We start from the raw sequence: 17,690 nt of genomic DNA, 5'->3' as shown, positions 1-17,690 counted from the left end.
GTGGGTGCCAGTGGCCGATGGAGGGTGAGGTAAGGATTCATTGTGTGATGAGTGTAGAGTTTTAGTCATCTGGGATTGAGTGGGTGGGGAGTGGGGGGAATCTGGAGATCTGTTGCCCAACAATGTGCAAGTGGTTGACAATATTGTACTGTATGCTTGGAAATTGTTGGGAGGGTGAATCTTATGTATTTTTTTGCCACAAAAAGAAAAGAAAAGGCAGGGTGGCTATATTAATGTCAGACAAAGTAGTTTTTAGAGAAAATAATGTTGCTAGGGAATGATAAAGGGATCAATTTATCAAGAGGATATAACAATTCTACATGTTTACACACCTAATAACAGACCTTCAAAATGCATGAATGAATATCCGATAGAACTGCAAGGATAAATCCACAATTATAGTGATAGATTTCCACATGCTGCTCTGAATAATGAATAGGACAAGTAGAGAGAAAAATCAATAAGGATATAGAACACTTAAACAAGACTATCAACCAACCTGACCTAATTGACATTTGTATTACACTCCACCCAACAACAGCAGAATACACATTCCTTTATTTTTTTCTCTGAAATCTTGATATATTTGATTATATTTTTCCCCACATGTTATCTTTTCTACTTTATATTGAAAACCAGAAAGGGTATTAGGAATCTGAGTAAGAAGGTATGGGTTCACACATACCTCTGTCATACAGTATACACATTCCTTTAACACGTACACAGAATATTTACCAAAATAGACCATATTCTGGGCCATAGAACAAATCTCAACAAATTTTAAATATTCAGCTCACAAAATATGTTCTCTGACCATAATGGAATTAAATTAGAAATAATAAAAGATCTGTGAAAAATTCCTAAATATTTAATAACTAAATAACCTACGGGTTATTTAGAGAAGAAAAATTTATAAATAAACCTATGGGTTATTTAGAGAAGAAGAAATCAAAAGGAAAATTAGAAAGTATTTCGAAATGAATGAAAATGAAAATGCAACATATCAAAATTTATGGGATTCTGCTAAAGCTGTATTTATTTTTTTACTTCCTATTGTATTTTTTTAATTTAAAAATTTTTTTATACAGCAGGTTCTTATTATCTATTTTATACATATTACTGTGTATATTGTCAATCCCAATCTCCCAATTCATCCCACTCACCCACCCCGATGCTTTCCCCCCTTGGTGTCCATATGTCTGTTCTCTACATCTGTGTCTCTATTTCTGCCTTGCACACCAGTTCAACTGTACCATTTTTCTAGATTTCACATATATGCGTTAATATACGATATTTGTTTTTCTCTTTCTTATTTCACTCTGTATGACAGTCTCTAGGTCCATCCACATCTCTACAAATGACCCAATTTCATTCCTTTTTATGGCAGAATAATATTCCATTGTATATATGTACCACATCTTCTTTATCCTTTTGTCTGTCGATGGGCATTTGGGTTGCTTCCATGACCTGGCTATTGTAAATAGTGCTGTAGTGAACACTGGGGTGCATGTGTCTTTTTGAATTATGGTTTTCTCTGGGTATATGCCCAGTAGTGGGATTGCTGGGTCATATGGTAGCTCTATTTTTAGTTTTTTAAGGCACCTCTATACTGTGTTCCACAGTGGCTGTATCAATTTACATTCCACCAGCAGTGCAAGAGGGTTCCCTTTTCTCCACTCCCTCTCCAGCATTTGTTGTTTGTAGATTTTCTGATGATGCCCATTCTAACTGGTCTGAGGTGATACCTCAGTGTAGTTTTGATTTGCATTTCTCTAATAATTAGTGATGTTGAGCAGCTTTTCATGTGCCTCTTGGCCATCTGTATGTCTTCTTTGGAGACATGTCTATTTAGGTCTTCTGCCCATTTTTGAATTGGGTTGTTTGTTTTTTTAATATTGAGCTGCATGAGCTGTTTATATATTTTGGAGATTGATCCTTTATCTCTTGATTCATTTGCAAATATTTTCTTCCATTCTCAGGGTTGTCTTTTCATCTTGTTTACAGTTTCCTTTGCTGTTCAAAAGCTTTTAGGTTTCATTAGGTCCCATTTATTTATTTTTGTTTTTATTTCTATTACTCTATGAGGTGGGTCAAAAAAGATCTGGCTGTGATTTATGTCAGAGTGTTCTTCCTATGTTATCCTCTAAGCGGTTTATGGTGTCCAGTCTTACATTTAGGTCTTTAACCCATTTTGAGTTTCTTTTTGTGTATGGTGTTAGGGAGTGTTCTAATTTCATTCTTTTACATGTAGCTGTCCAGTTTTCCCAGCACCACTTATTGAAGAGACTGTCTTTTCTCCAAGGCAAGGTATCCTTGCCTCCTTTGTCATACATTAGTTGACCATAGGTGCATGGGTTTATCTCTGGGCTTTCTATGCTGTTACATTGATCTGTTTTTCTGTTCTTGTGCCAGTATACCATATTGTCTTGATTATTGTAGCTTTGTAGTGTAGTCTGAAGCCAGGGAGTCTGATTCCTCCAGCTCCGCTTTTTGCCCTCAAGATTGCTTTGGCTATTCAGGTTTTTTGTGTCTCCTTTCAAATTTTAAGATTTTTTGTTCTAGTTCTGTAAAAATGTCATTGGTAATTTGATAGGGATTGCACTGAATCTGTAGATCGCTTTGGGTAGTATAATCATTTTCACAGTTTTGATTCTTCCAATCCAGGAACATGGTATATCTCTCCATCTGTGTCATCTTTGATTTCTTTCATCAGTGTCTTATAGTTTTCTGAGTACAGGTTTTTTACCTCCTTAGGGAGGTTCATTCCTAGGTATTTTATTCTTTTTGTTGCAATAGTGAATGGGATTGTTTCCTTAATTTCTCTTTCTGATCTTTAATTGTTAGTGTATAGGAATGCAAGAGGTTTCTGTGCATTCATTTTGTATCCTGCAACTTTACCAAATTCATTGATTAGCTCTAGTAGTTTTCTGGTGGCATCTTTAGATTATCTATGTATAGTATCACATCATTGGCATGATAGTTTTACTATCATGTAAAATAGTGACAGTTTTACTTTTTCTTTTCCAATTTGTATTCCTTTTATTTCTTTTTCTTCTCTGATTGCCGTGGCTAGGACTTCCAAAACTATGTTGAATAATAGTGGTGAGAGTGGACATCCTTGTCTTGTTCCTGATCTTAGAGGAAATGCTTTCAGTTTTTCACCATTGAGAATGATGTTTGCTGTGAGTTTGTCATATATGGCCTTTATTATGTTGAGGTAGGTTCCCTCTCATGCCCACTTTCTGGAGAGATTTTATCATAAATGGGTGTTGAATTCTGTTGAAAGCTTTTTCTGCCTCTGTTGAGATGATCATGTGGTTTTTATTCTTCAATTTGTTAATATGATGTATCACATTGATTGACCGGCATATATTGAAGAATCCTTGCATCCCTGGGATAAATCCCACTTGATCATGGTGTATGATACCTTTAATGTGTTGTTGGATTCTGTTTGCTAGTATTTTGTTGAGGATTTTTGCATCTATATTCATCAGTGATATTGGTCTGTAATTTTCTTTTTTTGTAGTATCTTTGTCTGGTTTTGGTATCAGGGTGATGGTGGCCTCGTAGAATGAGTTTGGGAGTGTTGTTTCCTCTGCAGTTTTTTGGAAGAGTTTGAGTAGGATGGGTGTTAGCTCTTCTCTAAATGTTTGGTAGAATTCACCTGTGAAGCCATCTGGTCCTGGATTTTTGTTTGTTGGAAGATTTTTAACCACAGTTTCAATTTCAGTGCTTGTGAATAGTCTGTTCGTATTTTCTATTTCTTCATGGTTCAGTCTGGGAAGGTTATACCTTTCTAACAATTTTTCCATTTCTTCCAGGTTGTCCATTTTATTGGCATAGAGTTGCTTGTAGTAGTCTCTTATGAGGCTTTGTATTTCTGCAGTGTCCATTGTAACTTCTATTTCATTTCTAATTTTATGGATTTGAGTCCTCTCCCTCTTTTTCTTGATGAGTCTGGCTAATGGTTTATCCATTTTTTTTATCTTCTCAAAGAACCAGCTTTTAGTTTTATTGATCTTTGCTATTGTTTTCTTTGTTTTTATTTCATTTATTTCTGCTCTGAACTTTATGATTTCTCTCCTTCTGCTAATTTTGGGTTTTGTTTGTTCTTATTTCTCTAGTTCCTTTAGGTGTAAGGTTAGTTTGAGATTTTCCTTGTTTCTTGAGGTAGGCTTGTATTGCTATAAACTTCCCTCTTAGAACTGCTTTTGCTGCATCCCATAGGTTTTGGATCATCGTGTTTTTGTTATCATTTGTCTACGTTGTTTTTTGATTTCCTCTTTGATTTCTTCAGTGATCTCTTGGTTATTTAGTGATGTATCGTTTGGCCTCCATGTGTTTGTGTTTTTTACATTTTTTTTCACCTGTAATTTATTTCTTATCTCATAGCATTGTGGTCAGAAAAGATGCTTGATATGATTTCAGTTTCCTTAAATTAATTGAGGCTTGATTTGTGACCCAAGATGTGATCTATCCTGGAGAATGTTCCATGTGCACTTGAGAAGAAAGTGTAATCTGCTGTTTTCTGATGGAATGTCCTATAAATATAAATTAAATCTATCTGGTCTATTTTGTCATTTAAACTTGTGTTTCCTTATTAATTTTCTGTCAGGATGATATGTCCATTGGTGTAAGTGAGGTGTTAAAGTTTCCCAGTATTATTGTGTTACTGTCGATTTCTTCTTTTATAGCTATTAGCATTTGCCGTATGTATTGAGGTGCTCCTTTGTTGTGTACATAAATATTTGTAATTGTTATATCTTCTTCTTGGATTGATCCCTTGATCATTATGTAGTGTCCTTCCTTGTCTTTTGTAACATTCTTTATTTTAAAATCTACTTTATCTGATATGAGTATTGCTACTCCAGCTTTCTTTTGATTTCCATTTGCATGGAATATCTTTTTCCATCCCTTCACTTTCTGTCTGTATGTGTCCCTAGGTCTGAAGTGGGTCTCTTGTAGACAGCATATATATGGATCTTGTTTTTGTATCCATTCAGCAAGCCTGTGTCTTTTAGTTGGAGCATTTAATCCATTCACGTTTAAGGTAATTATCAATATGTATGTTCCTGTTACCATTTTCTTAATTGTTTTGGTTTGTTTTTGTAGGTCCTTTTCTTCTCTTGTGTTTCCCACTTAGAGAAGTTCCTTTAGCATTTGTTGTAGAGCTGGTTTGGTGGTGCTGAATTCTCTTAACTTTTGCTTGTCTGTAAAGCTTTTGATACCTCTGTCAAATCTGAATGAGATCCTTGCCAGCTAGAGTAATCTTGGTTGTAGGTTCTTCCCTTTTTTCGCTTTAAATATATGGTGCCACTCCCTTCTGGCTTGTAGAGTTTCTGCTGAGAAATCAGCTGTTAACCTTATGGGAGTTCCCTTGTATGTTATTTTTCCCTTGTTGTTTTTAATAATTTTTGTTTGTCTTTAATTTTTGTCAGTTTGATTACTGTGTGTCTCGGCATGTTTCTCCTTGGGTTTATCCTTCCTGGGACTCTCTGTGCTCCCTGGACTTGGGTGGCTATTTCCTTTCCCATGTTATGGAAGTTTTCAACTATAATCTCTTCAAATATATTCCCTGGTCCTTTCTCTCTCTCTTCTCCTTCTGGGACCCCTATAATGCAAATGTTGTTGCGTTTATTGTTGTCCCAGAGGTCTCTTAGGCTGTCTTCATTTCTTTTCATTCTTTTTTCTTTATTCTGTTCTGCAGCAGTTATTCCACCATTCTGTCTTCCAGGTCACTTATCTGTTCTTCTGCCTCAGTTATTCTGCTATTGATTCCTTCTAGTGTATTTTTCATTTCAGTTATTGTATTGTTCATCTCTGTTTGTTCTTTAATTCTTCTAGATCTTTGTTAAACATTTCTTGCATCTTCTCAATCTTTGCCTCCATTCTTTTTCTGAGGTCCTGGATCATCTTCACTATCATTATTCTGAATTCTTTTTCTGGAAGGTTGCCTATCTCCACTACCTTTAGTTGTTTTTCTGGGGTTTTATCTTGTTCCTTCTTCTGGTACATAGTCCTCTGCCTTTTCATTTTGTCTATCTTTCTGTGAATGTGGTTTTCGTTCCACAGGCTGCAGGATTGTGGTTCTTCTTGCTTCTGCCATGTGCCTTCTGTTGGATGAGGCTATCTAAGAGGCTTATGCAAGCTTCCTGATGAGAGGGACTGGTGGTGGGTAGAGCTGGGTGTTGCTCTGGTGAGCAGAGCTCAGTAAAACTTTAATCTGCTTGTCTGCTGACGGGTAGGGCTGAGTTCCCTCCCTGTTGGTTGTTTGGCCTGAGGAAACCCAGCACTGGAGGCTACAGCCTCTTTGGTGGGGCTAATGGTGGACTCCGGGAGGGCTCATGCCAAGGAGTACTCCCCAGAACGTCTGCTGCCAGTGTCCTTGTCCCCGTGGTGAGCCACAGCCACCCCCCCGCCTCTGCAAGAGACCCTCCAACACTAGCAGGTAGGTCTGATTCAGTCTCCAATGGGGTCACTGCTCCTTCCCCCTGGGTCCTGATGTGCACACTACTTTGTGTGTGCCCTCCAAGAGTGGAGTCTGTTTCCCCCAGTCCTGTCAAAGTCCTGGAATCAAATCCCTCTAGGCTGAGAAGTCTGATTCTCTGGGAATTCCTCCTCCCGTTGCCGGACCCCAAGTTGGGAAGCCTGACGAGGGGCTCAGAACCTTCACTCCAGTGGGTGGACTTCTGTGGTATCAGTGTTCCCCAGTTTGTGAGTCACCCACCCAGCAGTTATGGGATTTGATTTTCTTGTGATTGTGCCCCTCCTACTGTCTCATTGTGGCTTCTCCTTTGTCTTTGCATGCGGGGTATCTTTTTTGGTGAGTTCCAGTGTCTTCCTGTTGATGATTGTTCAGCAGTTAGTTGTGATTCTGGCGCTCTTGCAAGAGGGAGTGAGTGTACATCCTTCTACTCCTCCATGTTGAGCCAGTCAGTTTAAAGCTGTATTTAATAAGTGAGTTTAGCAAGGTTACAGTTACATTATCAATGTACAAAACTCAATTTTCTTTCTATATACTAGCAACAAATAATTAGAAATCGAAATATTTTAAATGCCATTTATAATACTACCCAAAAATATCAAATACTTAGAGGCGGGTCTGACAATAGATGTGCAAGACATGTGTACTGAAAACAGTAGAACATTGCTGAGAGAAATTAAGAGTTATATAAATGGAGAGATTGTCTTCTTTATGGATGGGAAGACTTGATTTTATTAGGATATCAGTTTTACGTTAGATTTGACTCTTAGAACCATAGTAATGTTTTGCATACTCTCCCTGCAATAAATAATGAATTATAATCAACCAAGACCTGTAGGCAAGAAACCCAAAATAGAATATAAACAGTAACAAATGAACTGAACTGTATTACAAATGGATAACACAACTACATTAAAGAGGATAAAGGAAGATAAGGAAAGAGCTAACCTAAGTAACCTTGGAAACAATATTTTAACTAGATATTCTTAAGACTAAAGACAAAAGGTACTGTACACAAATACTGTAGTCTAGTTAGTAAATTACTTTCTCAATGGGATAGGTGTTGGCAAGTCTGTTAAAGTTACAAAGGAAAGGGGGAAGTCAAGAATGAACCTTGCGGTATTGAATTGAAATCAATTATCTGTATGATTACATAGTTTTTAATATACACAGATAGAAAGAGAAAGAAATATATGTGTATGTGTGGACTGATATACATACATATATATATTCCTAGTTCTGTCTGCCAAGAGGGTCCACTAGCAATGACACCCTAGTAGTAACAAGCAGCCCCCAGATTTGGTTTCTCAATACCATTCTGCAGTAAAAGGAATCAGGGCTGCTTGGAGAAAAGGTTGATTCTAGGTCTGGAGCATGGAAAATATAAGATGATACTGGGCCATCTTGTGATATCAAAAAATACAGAAGTGCTCACAGAAGGATGGAGCATGTCAAGAGGACACAGGAGCCAATTTAAAAGAGTTCCCAGTGACCAAAGCTAGCTCATAAATTGAACAAATAAGTACACCGGAGAGAAAGGACAGCTTTTCTTTATAGAAGGAAGGGGGAGACTTAGGTAGGGGGAGACCTTCAAGATGGCAGAAGAGTAAGACGTGTAGATCACTTTCCTCCCCACAAATACATCAGAAATACATCTATATGTGGAACAACTCCTACGGAACACCTACTGAATGCTGGCAGAAGACCTCACACCTCCCAAAAGGCAAGAAACTCCCCACATACCTGGGTAGGGCAAAAGAAAAAACAGAGACGAAAGAATAGCAACGGGACCTGCACCAGTGGGAGGGAGCTGTGAAGGAGGAAAAGTTTCCACACACTAGGAAGCCCCTTCACTCATGGAGATGGGGGGTGGGTAGGGGGGAAGCTTCAGAGCCACAGAGGAGAGCACAGCAACAGGGGTGTGGAGGGCAAAGCAGAGAGATTCCTGCACAGAAGATTGCTGCCTACCAGCACTCACCAGCTTGAGAGGCTTGTCTGCTCACCCGCTGGGACGAGTTGGGGCTGGGAACTGAGGCTCCGGCTTTGGAGGTCAGATCCCAGGGAGAGGACTGGGGTTGCCTGCATGAACACAGCCTGAGAGGGCTAGTGTACCACAGCTAGCCAGGAGGAGGTCCGGGGAAAAGTCTGGAACTGCCTAAGAGGCAAGAGACCATTGTTTCGGGGTGCACGAGGAGATGGGATTCAGAGCACCTCCCAGACGAGTGCCAGAGACAGGCGCAAGCTGCAGCCATCAGCATGGACACCAGAGACGGGCATGAGATGCTAGGGCTGCTGCTGCAGCCACTAAGAAGCCTGTGTGCAAGCACAGGTCATTATCCACCCCTCCCCTTCTGGGAGCCTGTGCAGCCCGCCACTGCTACAGTCCCATGATGGAGGGACAACTACGCCGGGAGAACACACAGCGCACCTCAGGCTGTTGCAACGTCATTCTGGCCTCTGTTGCCGCAGACTCACCCTGCATTCCGTACCCCTCCCTCCCCCCGGCCTGAGTGAGCCAGAGCCCCCTAGTCAGCTGCTACTTTTAACCCTGTCCTGTCTGGGCAGGAACAGATGCCCTCAGGCGACCTACACACAGAGGTGGGGCAAATCCAAAGCTGAACCCCAGGAGCTGTGTGAGCAAAGAAGAGAAAGGGAAGTTTCTCCCAGCAGCCTCAGGAGGAGCGGATTAAATCTCGACAATCAACTTGATGTACCCTGCATCTGTGGAATACGTGAATAGACAACGAATCATCCCAAACTTGAGGTGGTGGACTTTGGGAGCAATGATATATTTTTTTTTTCCGTTTTCTCTTATTGTGAGCGTGTATGTGTATTCGTCTGTGTGTGATTTTGTCTGTATAGCTTTGCTTTTACCATTTGTCCTAGGGTTCTGTCTGTCCGGTTTCTTTTTTTTTTTTTCAGTATAGTTTTTAGCACTTGTTATCATTGGTGGATTTGTGTTTTGGTTTGGTTGCTCTCTTCCTTCTTCTATTCCTTTTTCTTTTTTTATTTTTTTAATAATTTTTTATTTTAATAACTTTATTGTATTTCTTTTTTTCTCTTTCTTTCTTTCTTACTTTCCTTTTTTGCTCCCTTTTCATCTGAGCCGTGTGTCTGACGGGGTCTTGGTGCTCTGGCCAGGTGTCAGGCCTGTGCCTCTGAGGTGGGAGAGCCAAGTTCAGGACATGGTCCACCCGAGACCTCCCAGCTCCACATAATATCAAATGGCGAAAGCTCGCCCACAGATCTCCATCTCAACGCTAAGACCCAGCTCCACTCAACGACCAGCAAGCTACAGTGCTGGACACCCTATGCCAAACAACTAGCAAGACAGGAACACAACCCCACCCATTAGCAGAGAGGCTGCCTAAAATCATAATAAGGTTACAGACACGCCAAAACATACCACCGGATGCGGACCTGCCCACCAGAAAGACAAGATCCAGCCTCATCCAGCAGAACACAGGCACTAGTACCCTCCACCAGGAAGCATACACAGCCCACTGAACCACCCTTAGCCACTGGGGGCAGACACCAAAAACAACAGGAACTACGAACCTGCAGCCTGCAAAAAGGAGACCCCGAACACAGTGAGTTAAGCAAAATGAGAAGACAGAAAAACACACAGCAGATGAAGGAGCAAGGTAAAAACCCACCAGATGAAACAAATGAAGAAGAAATAGGCTGTCTACCTGAAAAAGAATTCAGAGTAATGATAGTAAACAAGATCCAAAATCTTGGAACTAGAATGGAAAAGTACAAGAAACATTTAACAAGGACATAGAAGAACTAAAGAGCAAACAAACAGGAATGAACAACACAATAACTGAAATTAAAAATTCTCTAGAAGGGATCAATAGCAGAATAACTGAGGCAGAAGAATGGATACGTGACCTGGAAGATAAAATAGTGGAAATAACTACTGCAGAGCAGAATAAAGAAAAAATAATGAAAAGAATTGAGGACAGTCTCAGAGACCTCTGGGACAACATTAAACGCACCAACATTCGAATTATAGGGGTCCCAGAAGAAGAAGAAAAAGAGAAAGGGACTGAGAAAATATTAGGAGAGATTATAGTTGAAAACTTCCCTAATATGGGAAAGGAAATAGTTAATCAAGTCCAGGAAGCAGAGAGTCCCATACAGGATAAATCCAAGGAGAAACATGCCAAGACACATATTAATCAAACTATCAAAAATTAAATACAAAGAAAAAATATTAAAAGCAGCAACGGAAAAACAACAAATAACATATAAGGGAATCCCCATAAGGTTAACAGCTGATCTTTCAGCAGAAATGCTGCAAGCCAGAAAGGAGTGGCAGGACATAGTTAAAGTGATGAAGAAGAAAAACCTACAAGCAAGATTACTCTACCCAGCAAGGATCTCATTCAGATTCAATGGAGAAATTAAAACCTTTACAGACAAGCAAAAGCTAAGAGAATTCAGCAGCACCAAACAGCTTTACAACAAATGCTAAAGGAACTTCTCTAGGCAGGAAACACGAGAAGGAAAAGACCTACAATAACAAACCCAAAACAGTTAAGAAAATGGTAATAGAAACATACATATTGATAGTTACCTTAAATGTAAATGGATTAAATGCTCCCACCAAAACACATAGACTGGCTGAATGGATACAAAAACCAGACCCGTATACATGCTGTCTACAAGAGACTCACTTCAGACCTAGGGACACATACAGACTGAGAGTGAGGGGATGGAAAAAGATATTCCATGCAAATGGAAATCAGAAGAAAGCTGGATTAGCAATACTCATATCAGATAAAATAGACTTTAAAATAAAGAATGTTACAAAAGACAAGGAAGGACACTACATAATGATCAAGGGATCAATCCAAGAAGAAGATATAACTATTATAAATGTATATGCACCCAACAAAGGAGCACCTCGATACATAAGGCAACTGCTAACAGCTATAAAAGAGAAAATCAACAGTAGCACAATAATAGTGGGGGACATTACCACCTCACTTACACCAATGGAGAGATAATCCAAACAGAAAATTAATAAGGAAACACAAGCTTTAAATGACACATTAAGCAAGATTGACTTAATTTATATTTATAGTACATTCCATCAGAAAACAGCAGATTACACTTTCTTCTCAAGTGCACACGGAACATTCTCCAGGATAGATCATATCTTGGGTCACAAATCAAGCCTCAGTAAATTTAAGAAAATTGAAATCATATCAAGCATCTTTTCCGACCACAATGCCATGAGATTAGAAACCAGTTAAAGGGAAAACAAATGCAAAAATCACAAACACATGGAGGCTAAACAATATGTTACTAAATAACCAAAAGATCACTGTAGAAATCAAAGAGGAAATAAAAAACCTAGAGACAAATGACAACAAAAACATGATGATTCAAAACCTATGGGATGCAGCAAAAGCAGTTCTAAGAGGGAAGTTTATAGCAATGCAAGCCTACCTCAAGAAACAATAAAAATCTAAAATAAACTAACCTTACACCTAAAGGAACAAGAGAAAGAAGAACAGACAAAACCCAAAATTAGTAGAAGGAAAGAAAACATAAAGTTCAGAGGAGAAATATATGAAATAGAAACAAAGAAACCAATAGCAAAGATCAATAAAACTAAAAGCTGGTTCTTTGAGAAGATTAAAAAAAATTGATAAACCATTAGCCAGACTCATCAAGAAAGAGGGAGAGGACTCAAATCAATAAAATTAGAAATGAAACAGGAGAAGTTACAGTGGACACTGCAGAAATAAAAAGCCTCATAAGAGGCTACTACAAGCAACTCTATGCCAATAAAATGGACAACCTGGAAGAAATGGACAAATTCTTAGAAAAGCACAACCTTCCAAGACTGAACCAGGAAGAAATAGAAAATATAAACAGATCAATCACAAGCACTGAAATTGAAACTGTGATTAAAAATCTTCCAACAAACAAAAGCCAAGGACCAATTGGCTTCACAGGCGAATTCTTTCAGACATTTAGAGATGAACTAACACCTACCATTCTCAAACTCTTCCAAAATATAGCAGAGGGAGGAACACTCCCCAACTCATTCTGTGAGGCCACCATCGCCCTGATACCAAAACCAGACAGAGATGTCACAAAGAAAAAAAACTACAGGCCAATATCACTGACGAACACAGATGCAAAAATCCTCAACAAAATACTACCAAACAGAATCCAACAGCACATTAAAAGGATCATACACCATGGTCAAGTGGGGTTTATCCCAGGAATGCAAGAATTCTTCAGTATACCTACATCAATCAATGTGACACACCATATTAACAAATTAAAGAATAAAAACCATATGATCATCTCAATAGAGGCAGAAAAAGCTTTCGACAGATTTCAACACCCATTTATGATAAAAACCCTCCAGAAAGTAGGCATAGAGGGAACTTATCTCAACATAATGAAGGCCATATATGACAAACCCACAGCCAGCATCGTCCTCAATGGTGAAAGGCTGAAAGCATTTCATCTAAGATCAGGGACAAGACAAGGGTGCCCACTCTCACCACTATTCAACATAGTTTTGGAAGTATTAGCCACAGCAATCAGAGAAGAAAAAGAAATAAAAGGAATCCAAATAGGAAAATAAGAAGTAAAGCTGTCCCTGTTTGCAGATGACATGATACTATACATAGAGAATGCTACCAGAAAACTACTAGAGCTAATCAATGAATTTGGTAAAGTAGCAGGATACAAAATTAATGCACAGAAATCTCTTGCATTCCTATATACTAATGATGAAAATTTTGAAAGAGAAATTAAGGAAACACTCCCATTTACCATTGCAACAAAAAGAATAAAATACCCAGGAATAAACCTACCTAAGGAGACAAAAGACCTATATGTAGAAAACTATAAGACACTGATGAAAGAAATTAAAGATGATAGAAACAGATGGAGATGTATACCATGTTCTTAGGTTGGAAGAATCAACATTGTGAAAATGACTGTACTACCCAAAGCAATCTACAGATTCAGTGCAATCCCTTTCAAATTACCAATGGCATTTTTCACAGAACTAAGACAAAAAATTTTACAATTTGTATGGAAACACAAAAGACCCCGAATAGCCAAAGCAATCCTTAGAAAGAAAAACGGAGCTGGAGGTATCAGGCTCCCTGACTTCAGACTATACTACAAAGCTAGAGTAATCAAGACAGTATGATACTGGCACAAAAACAGAAATACAGGTCAATGGAACAGGATAGAAAACCCAGAGGCAAACCCACGCACGTATTGTCACCTTATTTTTGATAAAGGAGGCAAGAATATACAATGGAGAAAAGATAGCTTCTTCAGTAAGTGGTCCTGGGAAAACTGGACAGCTACATATAAAAGAATGAAATTAGAACACTCCCTAACACCATACACAAAAATAAACTCAAAATGGATTAAAGACCTAAATGTAAGGCCAGACACTATAAAACTCTTAGGGGAAAACATAGGCAGAACACTATGACATAAATCACAGCAAGATCCTTTTTGACCCACCTCCTAGAGAAATGGAAATAAAAACAAAAATAAACAAATGGGACCTAGTGAAACTTAAAAGATTTTACACAGCAAAGGATACCATAGATGAGACCAAAAGACAACCCTCAGAGTGGGAGAAAATATTTGCAACTGACAACTGACAAAGGATTAATCTCCAAAATTTACAAGCAGCTCATGCAGCTTAATATCAAAAAACAAACAACCCAATCCAAAAAATGGGCAGAAGGCCTAAATAGACATTTCTCCAAAGAAGATATACAGCTTGCCAACAAACACATGAAAGAATGCTCAACATCACTAATCATTAGAGAAATGCAAATCAAAACTACACTGAGGTATCACCTCACATCAGTCAGAATGGCCATCATCAAAAAATCTACAAAGAATAAATGCTGGAGAGGATGTGGAAAAAAGGGAACCCTCTTGCACTGTTGTTGGGAATGTAAATTGATACAGCCACTATGGAGAACAGTATGGAGGTTCCTTAAAAAGCTAAAAATTTAACTACCATACGACCCCAGCAATCCCACTACTGGGCATGTACCCTGAGAATACCATAATTCAAAAAGAGTCATGTACCACAGTGTTCATTGCAGCACTATTTACAATATCCAGGACATGGAAGCAACCATGTGTCCATCAACAGCTGAATGGATAAAGGTGATGTGCAACATATATACAATGGAATATTACTCAGCCATAAAAAGTAACAAAATTGAGTTATTTGTAGTGAGGTGGATGGACCTAGTGTCTGTCATACAGGCTGAAGTAAGTCAGAAAGAGAAAAACAAATACCGTATGCTAACACATATATATGGAATCTTTTTAAAAAAATGGTTATGAAGAACCTAGGGGCAGAACAGGAATAAAGATGCAGATGTAGACAATGGACTTGAGGACACGGGGAGGGGGAAGGGTAAGCTAGGACGAAGTGAGAGAGTGGCATGGACTTATATACACTACCAAATGTAAAGTAAATAGCTAGTGGGAAGCAGCCACATAGCACAGGGAGATCATCTCAGTGCTTGGTGACCACCTAGAGGGGTGGGATAGGGAGGGTGGAAGGAAGATGCAAGAGGGAAGTGGTATGGGGATATATGTTTATGTATAGCTGATTCACTTTGTTAGAGAGCAGAAACTAATACACCATTGTAAAGCAATTATACTCCAATAAAGATGTTTAATAAATAAATAAATAAGGTAAACACCACTATATAAATGCCACAGTCAGTTTCCATCAATGGCTGCTGAAATCTGTGGGCACAAGTTTTCAGAGAAACAGGATATTATCAGTGTCTTAAAGTATCTCCCCCATGATATTTATCAGTTATTAAGGGGTAATAATAAATGTATGGTGGCAACCCAGCAGATACCACTTTAACCAAGTGTGTTCAAAAAGTAACACAAGTTGTAAGACATATCAGCATCACATACTCCTTGTAAGACTGAAAAGGACACAACATCACTTTTGTGGTATACCCATTAAAAGTGTGTAACTTTAATGATGAGGAAATACCAGACAGTGCCACATTGAGAGACATTCTACAGAATAACTAACCAGAACTCATAAAGTGTCAGAATCATGAAATAAAAGGAAAGACTGAAGAACTGCCACAGATTGGGAGAGACCAATGAGACACAAGAACTAATGCAGTTAGGATCCTGGAACAGAAAAAACGTATTAGGGGAAAAGCTGGAAATTTTTGAATAAGGTCTGTAGTTTAGTATTACATCAATGTTCATTTCCTAGTTTTGATCATTGTACTATGGTTTGTAAGTTGTTACCATTATGGGAAGCTGGGAGAAAGACGTAGGAAATCTCTCTATAAAATTTTTGCAATTTTCTGTAAGTCTAAAATTATTTCCAAATAAAATTTAAAGAAATAGTAAGGTCGGGGCTTCCCTGGTGGCGCAGTGGTTGAGAATCCGCCTGCCAATGCAGGACACACGGGTTCGAGCCCTGGTCTGGGAAGATCCCACATGCCGGGGAGCAGCTGGCCCTGTGAGCCACAATTACTGAGCCTGTGCGTCTGGAGCCTGTGCTCCGCAATAAGGGAGGCTGCGATAGTGAGAGGCCCACGCACCGCGATGAGGAGTGGCCCCCACTTGCCACAACTAGAGAAAGCCCTCGTACAAGAAACGAAGACCCAACACAGCAAAAATAAATAAATAAAAAATTTTTTAAAAAAATTAAAAAAAAAAAAAAAGAAATAGTAAGGTCCACTGGTTTTAGACTGTGTTCGTACGTATGAATAGCTGACTGCTCTGAAGAAACAAAGGAAAGAGATATAACTGATGTCTGTCCATCCATGACTAGCCAATTAATAGATTATGTTAGCATTGCTGTTGCCTCTGGTTATTAAATTAACAGTAATTATCTCCATTAGGTTCTCTAGGCTCATTCAAAGTGCTTTTAAAACCTAATTAGAAAATAAAAACTGTATTTCAAGGATTTAATATTCTAATAGCTTCCCTGAGAACAAAATATCAGATTTTAAAATAAATAAAATCCTAAATTGGAAAACAAATTTGTCAACACAGTTATTTTGATGAACATTAGCTGGTTCATACAACTTAACATAGATTTAAAGCTCTTTGGCTACAAGGCTATATTTTTTCCCCAAAGTTTCCCATGTCTGTAGTTTGAAAAAGAATCGTTGTAGTGGGCTTGTGTCTATCATCCTTTCTGTGTAAGTTTCACATAGCAATCCCTACCAAGATCTGTGGGATGAATTTCCCGGACATGCATGTTAGAATTACAGTACATACCTGTAAGACATTTGATTCATAAATCTCCAAATATAGCTAAATTAAAATTTTAACTTTTTATTGACATATATTGTGCAAAAACACACGTAAGTATGCTTGTGAAATATTTGAATTTAATAAAGTACTAGTTAAATTTTAAGTACATTGTTCAATATTCTGAAACAGCGAGTTTGCTCAACTGGCAAGTATTCTACAAGAGGGAAAAAAATTCTGTAGGTGTCTTGGGGGTGTTTTTTTGGTATGTTTGTTAATTTAGTTTGGTTTTGTTCTTTTTCAGGATGTGGTAGATACACATCCTGGCCTCACGTTCCTGAAAGATGCTCCAGAATTCCACTCCCGCTACATCACCACGGTAGGCCGAGTCCCTTTTTGTCTTAATATAACTCTCTAAGTCTCATTTTTGTCATGATCTAGTATCCAGGCTTTCAGATCTGTATGCAAAATGGGCTATAATGATTATTTTAAGTGGAAGGAAGTAAAATTAAATTAATTATTACTATCTATTTGCCTTCTTATATGTGTCCAGTGCTTAAGAGGTCTCTTGTATATAAAATTTAAGTGATATGCTCATTCTGTCTGGTATTATGAGGTATACCTTTTGCTGTATCATTAATATTGACGCCCAGTTGATCTTTAGCATTTGTAAATAATACTGAAAAGAATTTTCAACAGCCTTTTCCAAAAAAGATGTATCTATAGTACCTCAAAGTTAGAACTGAAATTATAATGAAAAATAGATTGTGTGTAATCAGAAAACAAGTCATGTAAGAATTTAAAATAACATGATCACAATCTCCTATTTTGTGGGGTGTTCTCATTCCATATTTCTCATGCACAGCCTCATTTGGTCAGTCACAGGCAGGGCATGCAGTATGAGTGAGAGCACACAGGCCTACAGCTCACACTGCAGCCACAC

General features: G+C 38.4%; 1 protein-coding gene across 3 annotated transcripts in view; it reads left to right on the top strand.

Moving 5' to 3' along the window:
• PPP2R3A (protein phosphatase 2 regulatory subunit B''alpha) overlaps window positions 1–17,690 on the top strand; it is a 220,019-nt gene that overhangs the window by 116,564 nt on the left and 85,765 nt on the right. For all 3 annotated transcript variants that reach the window (XM_060099647.1, XM_060099646.1, XM_060099645.1), the window contains one exon: window positions 17,052–17,126. In XM_060099647.1, the coding sequence (XP_059955630.1) occupies window positions 17,052–17,126 (75 nt within the window). The remainder of the gene's footprint in view (window positions 1–17,051; window positions 17,127–17,690) is intronic.

The sequence above is a fragment of the Mesoplodon densirostris genome, chromosome 5 (assembly GCF_025265405.1).
Source record: "Mesoplodon densirostris isolate mMesDen1 chromosome 5, mMesDen1 primary haplotype, whole genome shotgun sequence".
NCBI classification, from domain to species: Eukaryota; Metazoa; Chordata; class Mammalia; order Artiodactyla; family Ziphiidae; genus Mesoplodon; species Mesoplodon densirostris.
The sequence above is the reverse complement of the archived record's forward strand: the minus strand, read 5'-3'. Positions and strand labels throughout refer to the sequence as shown.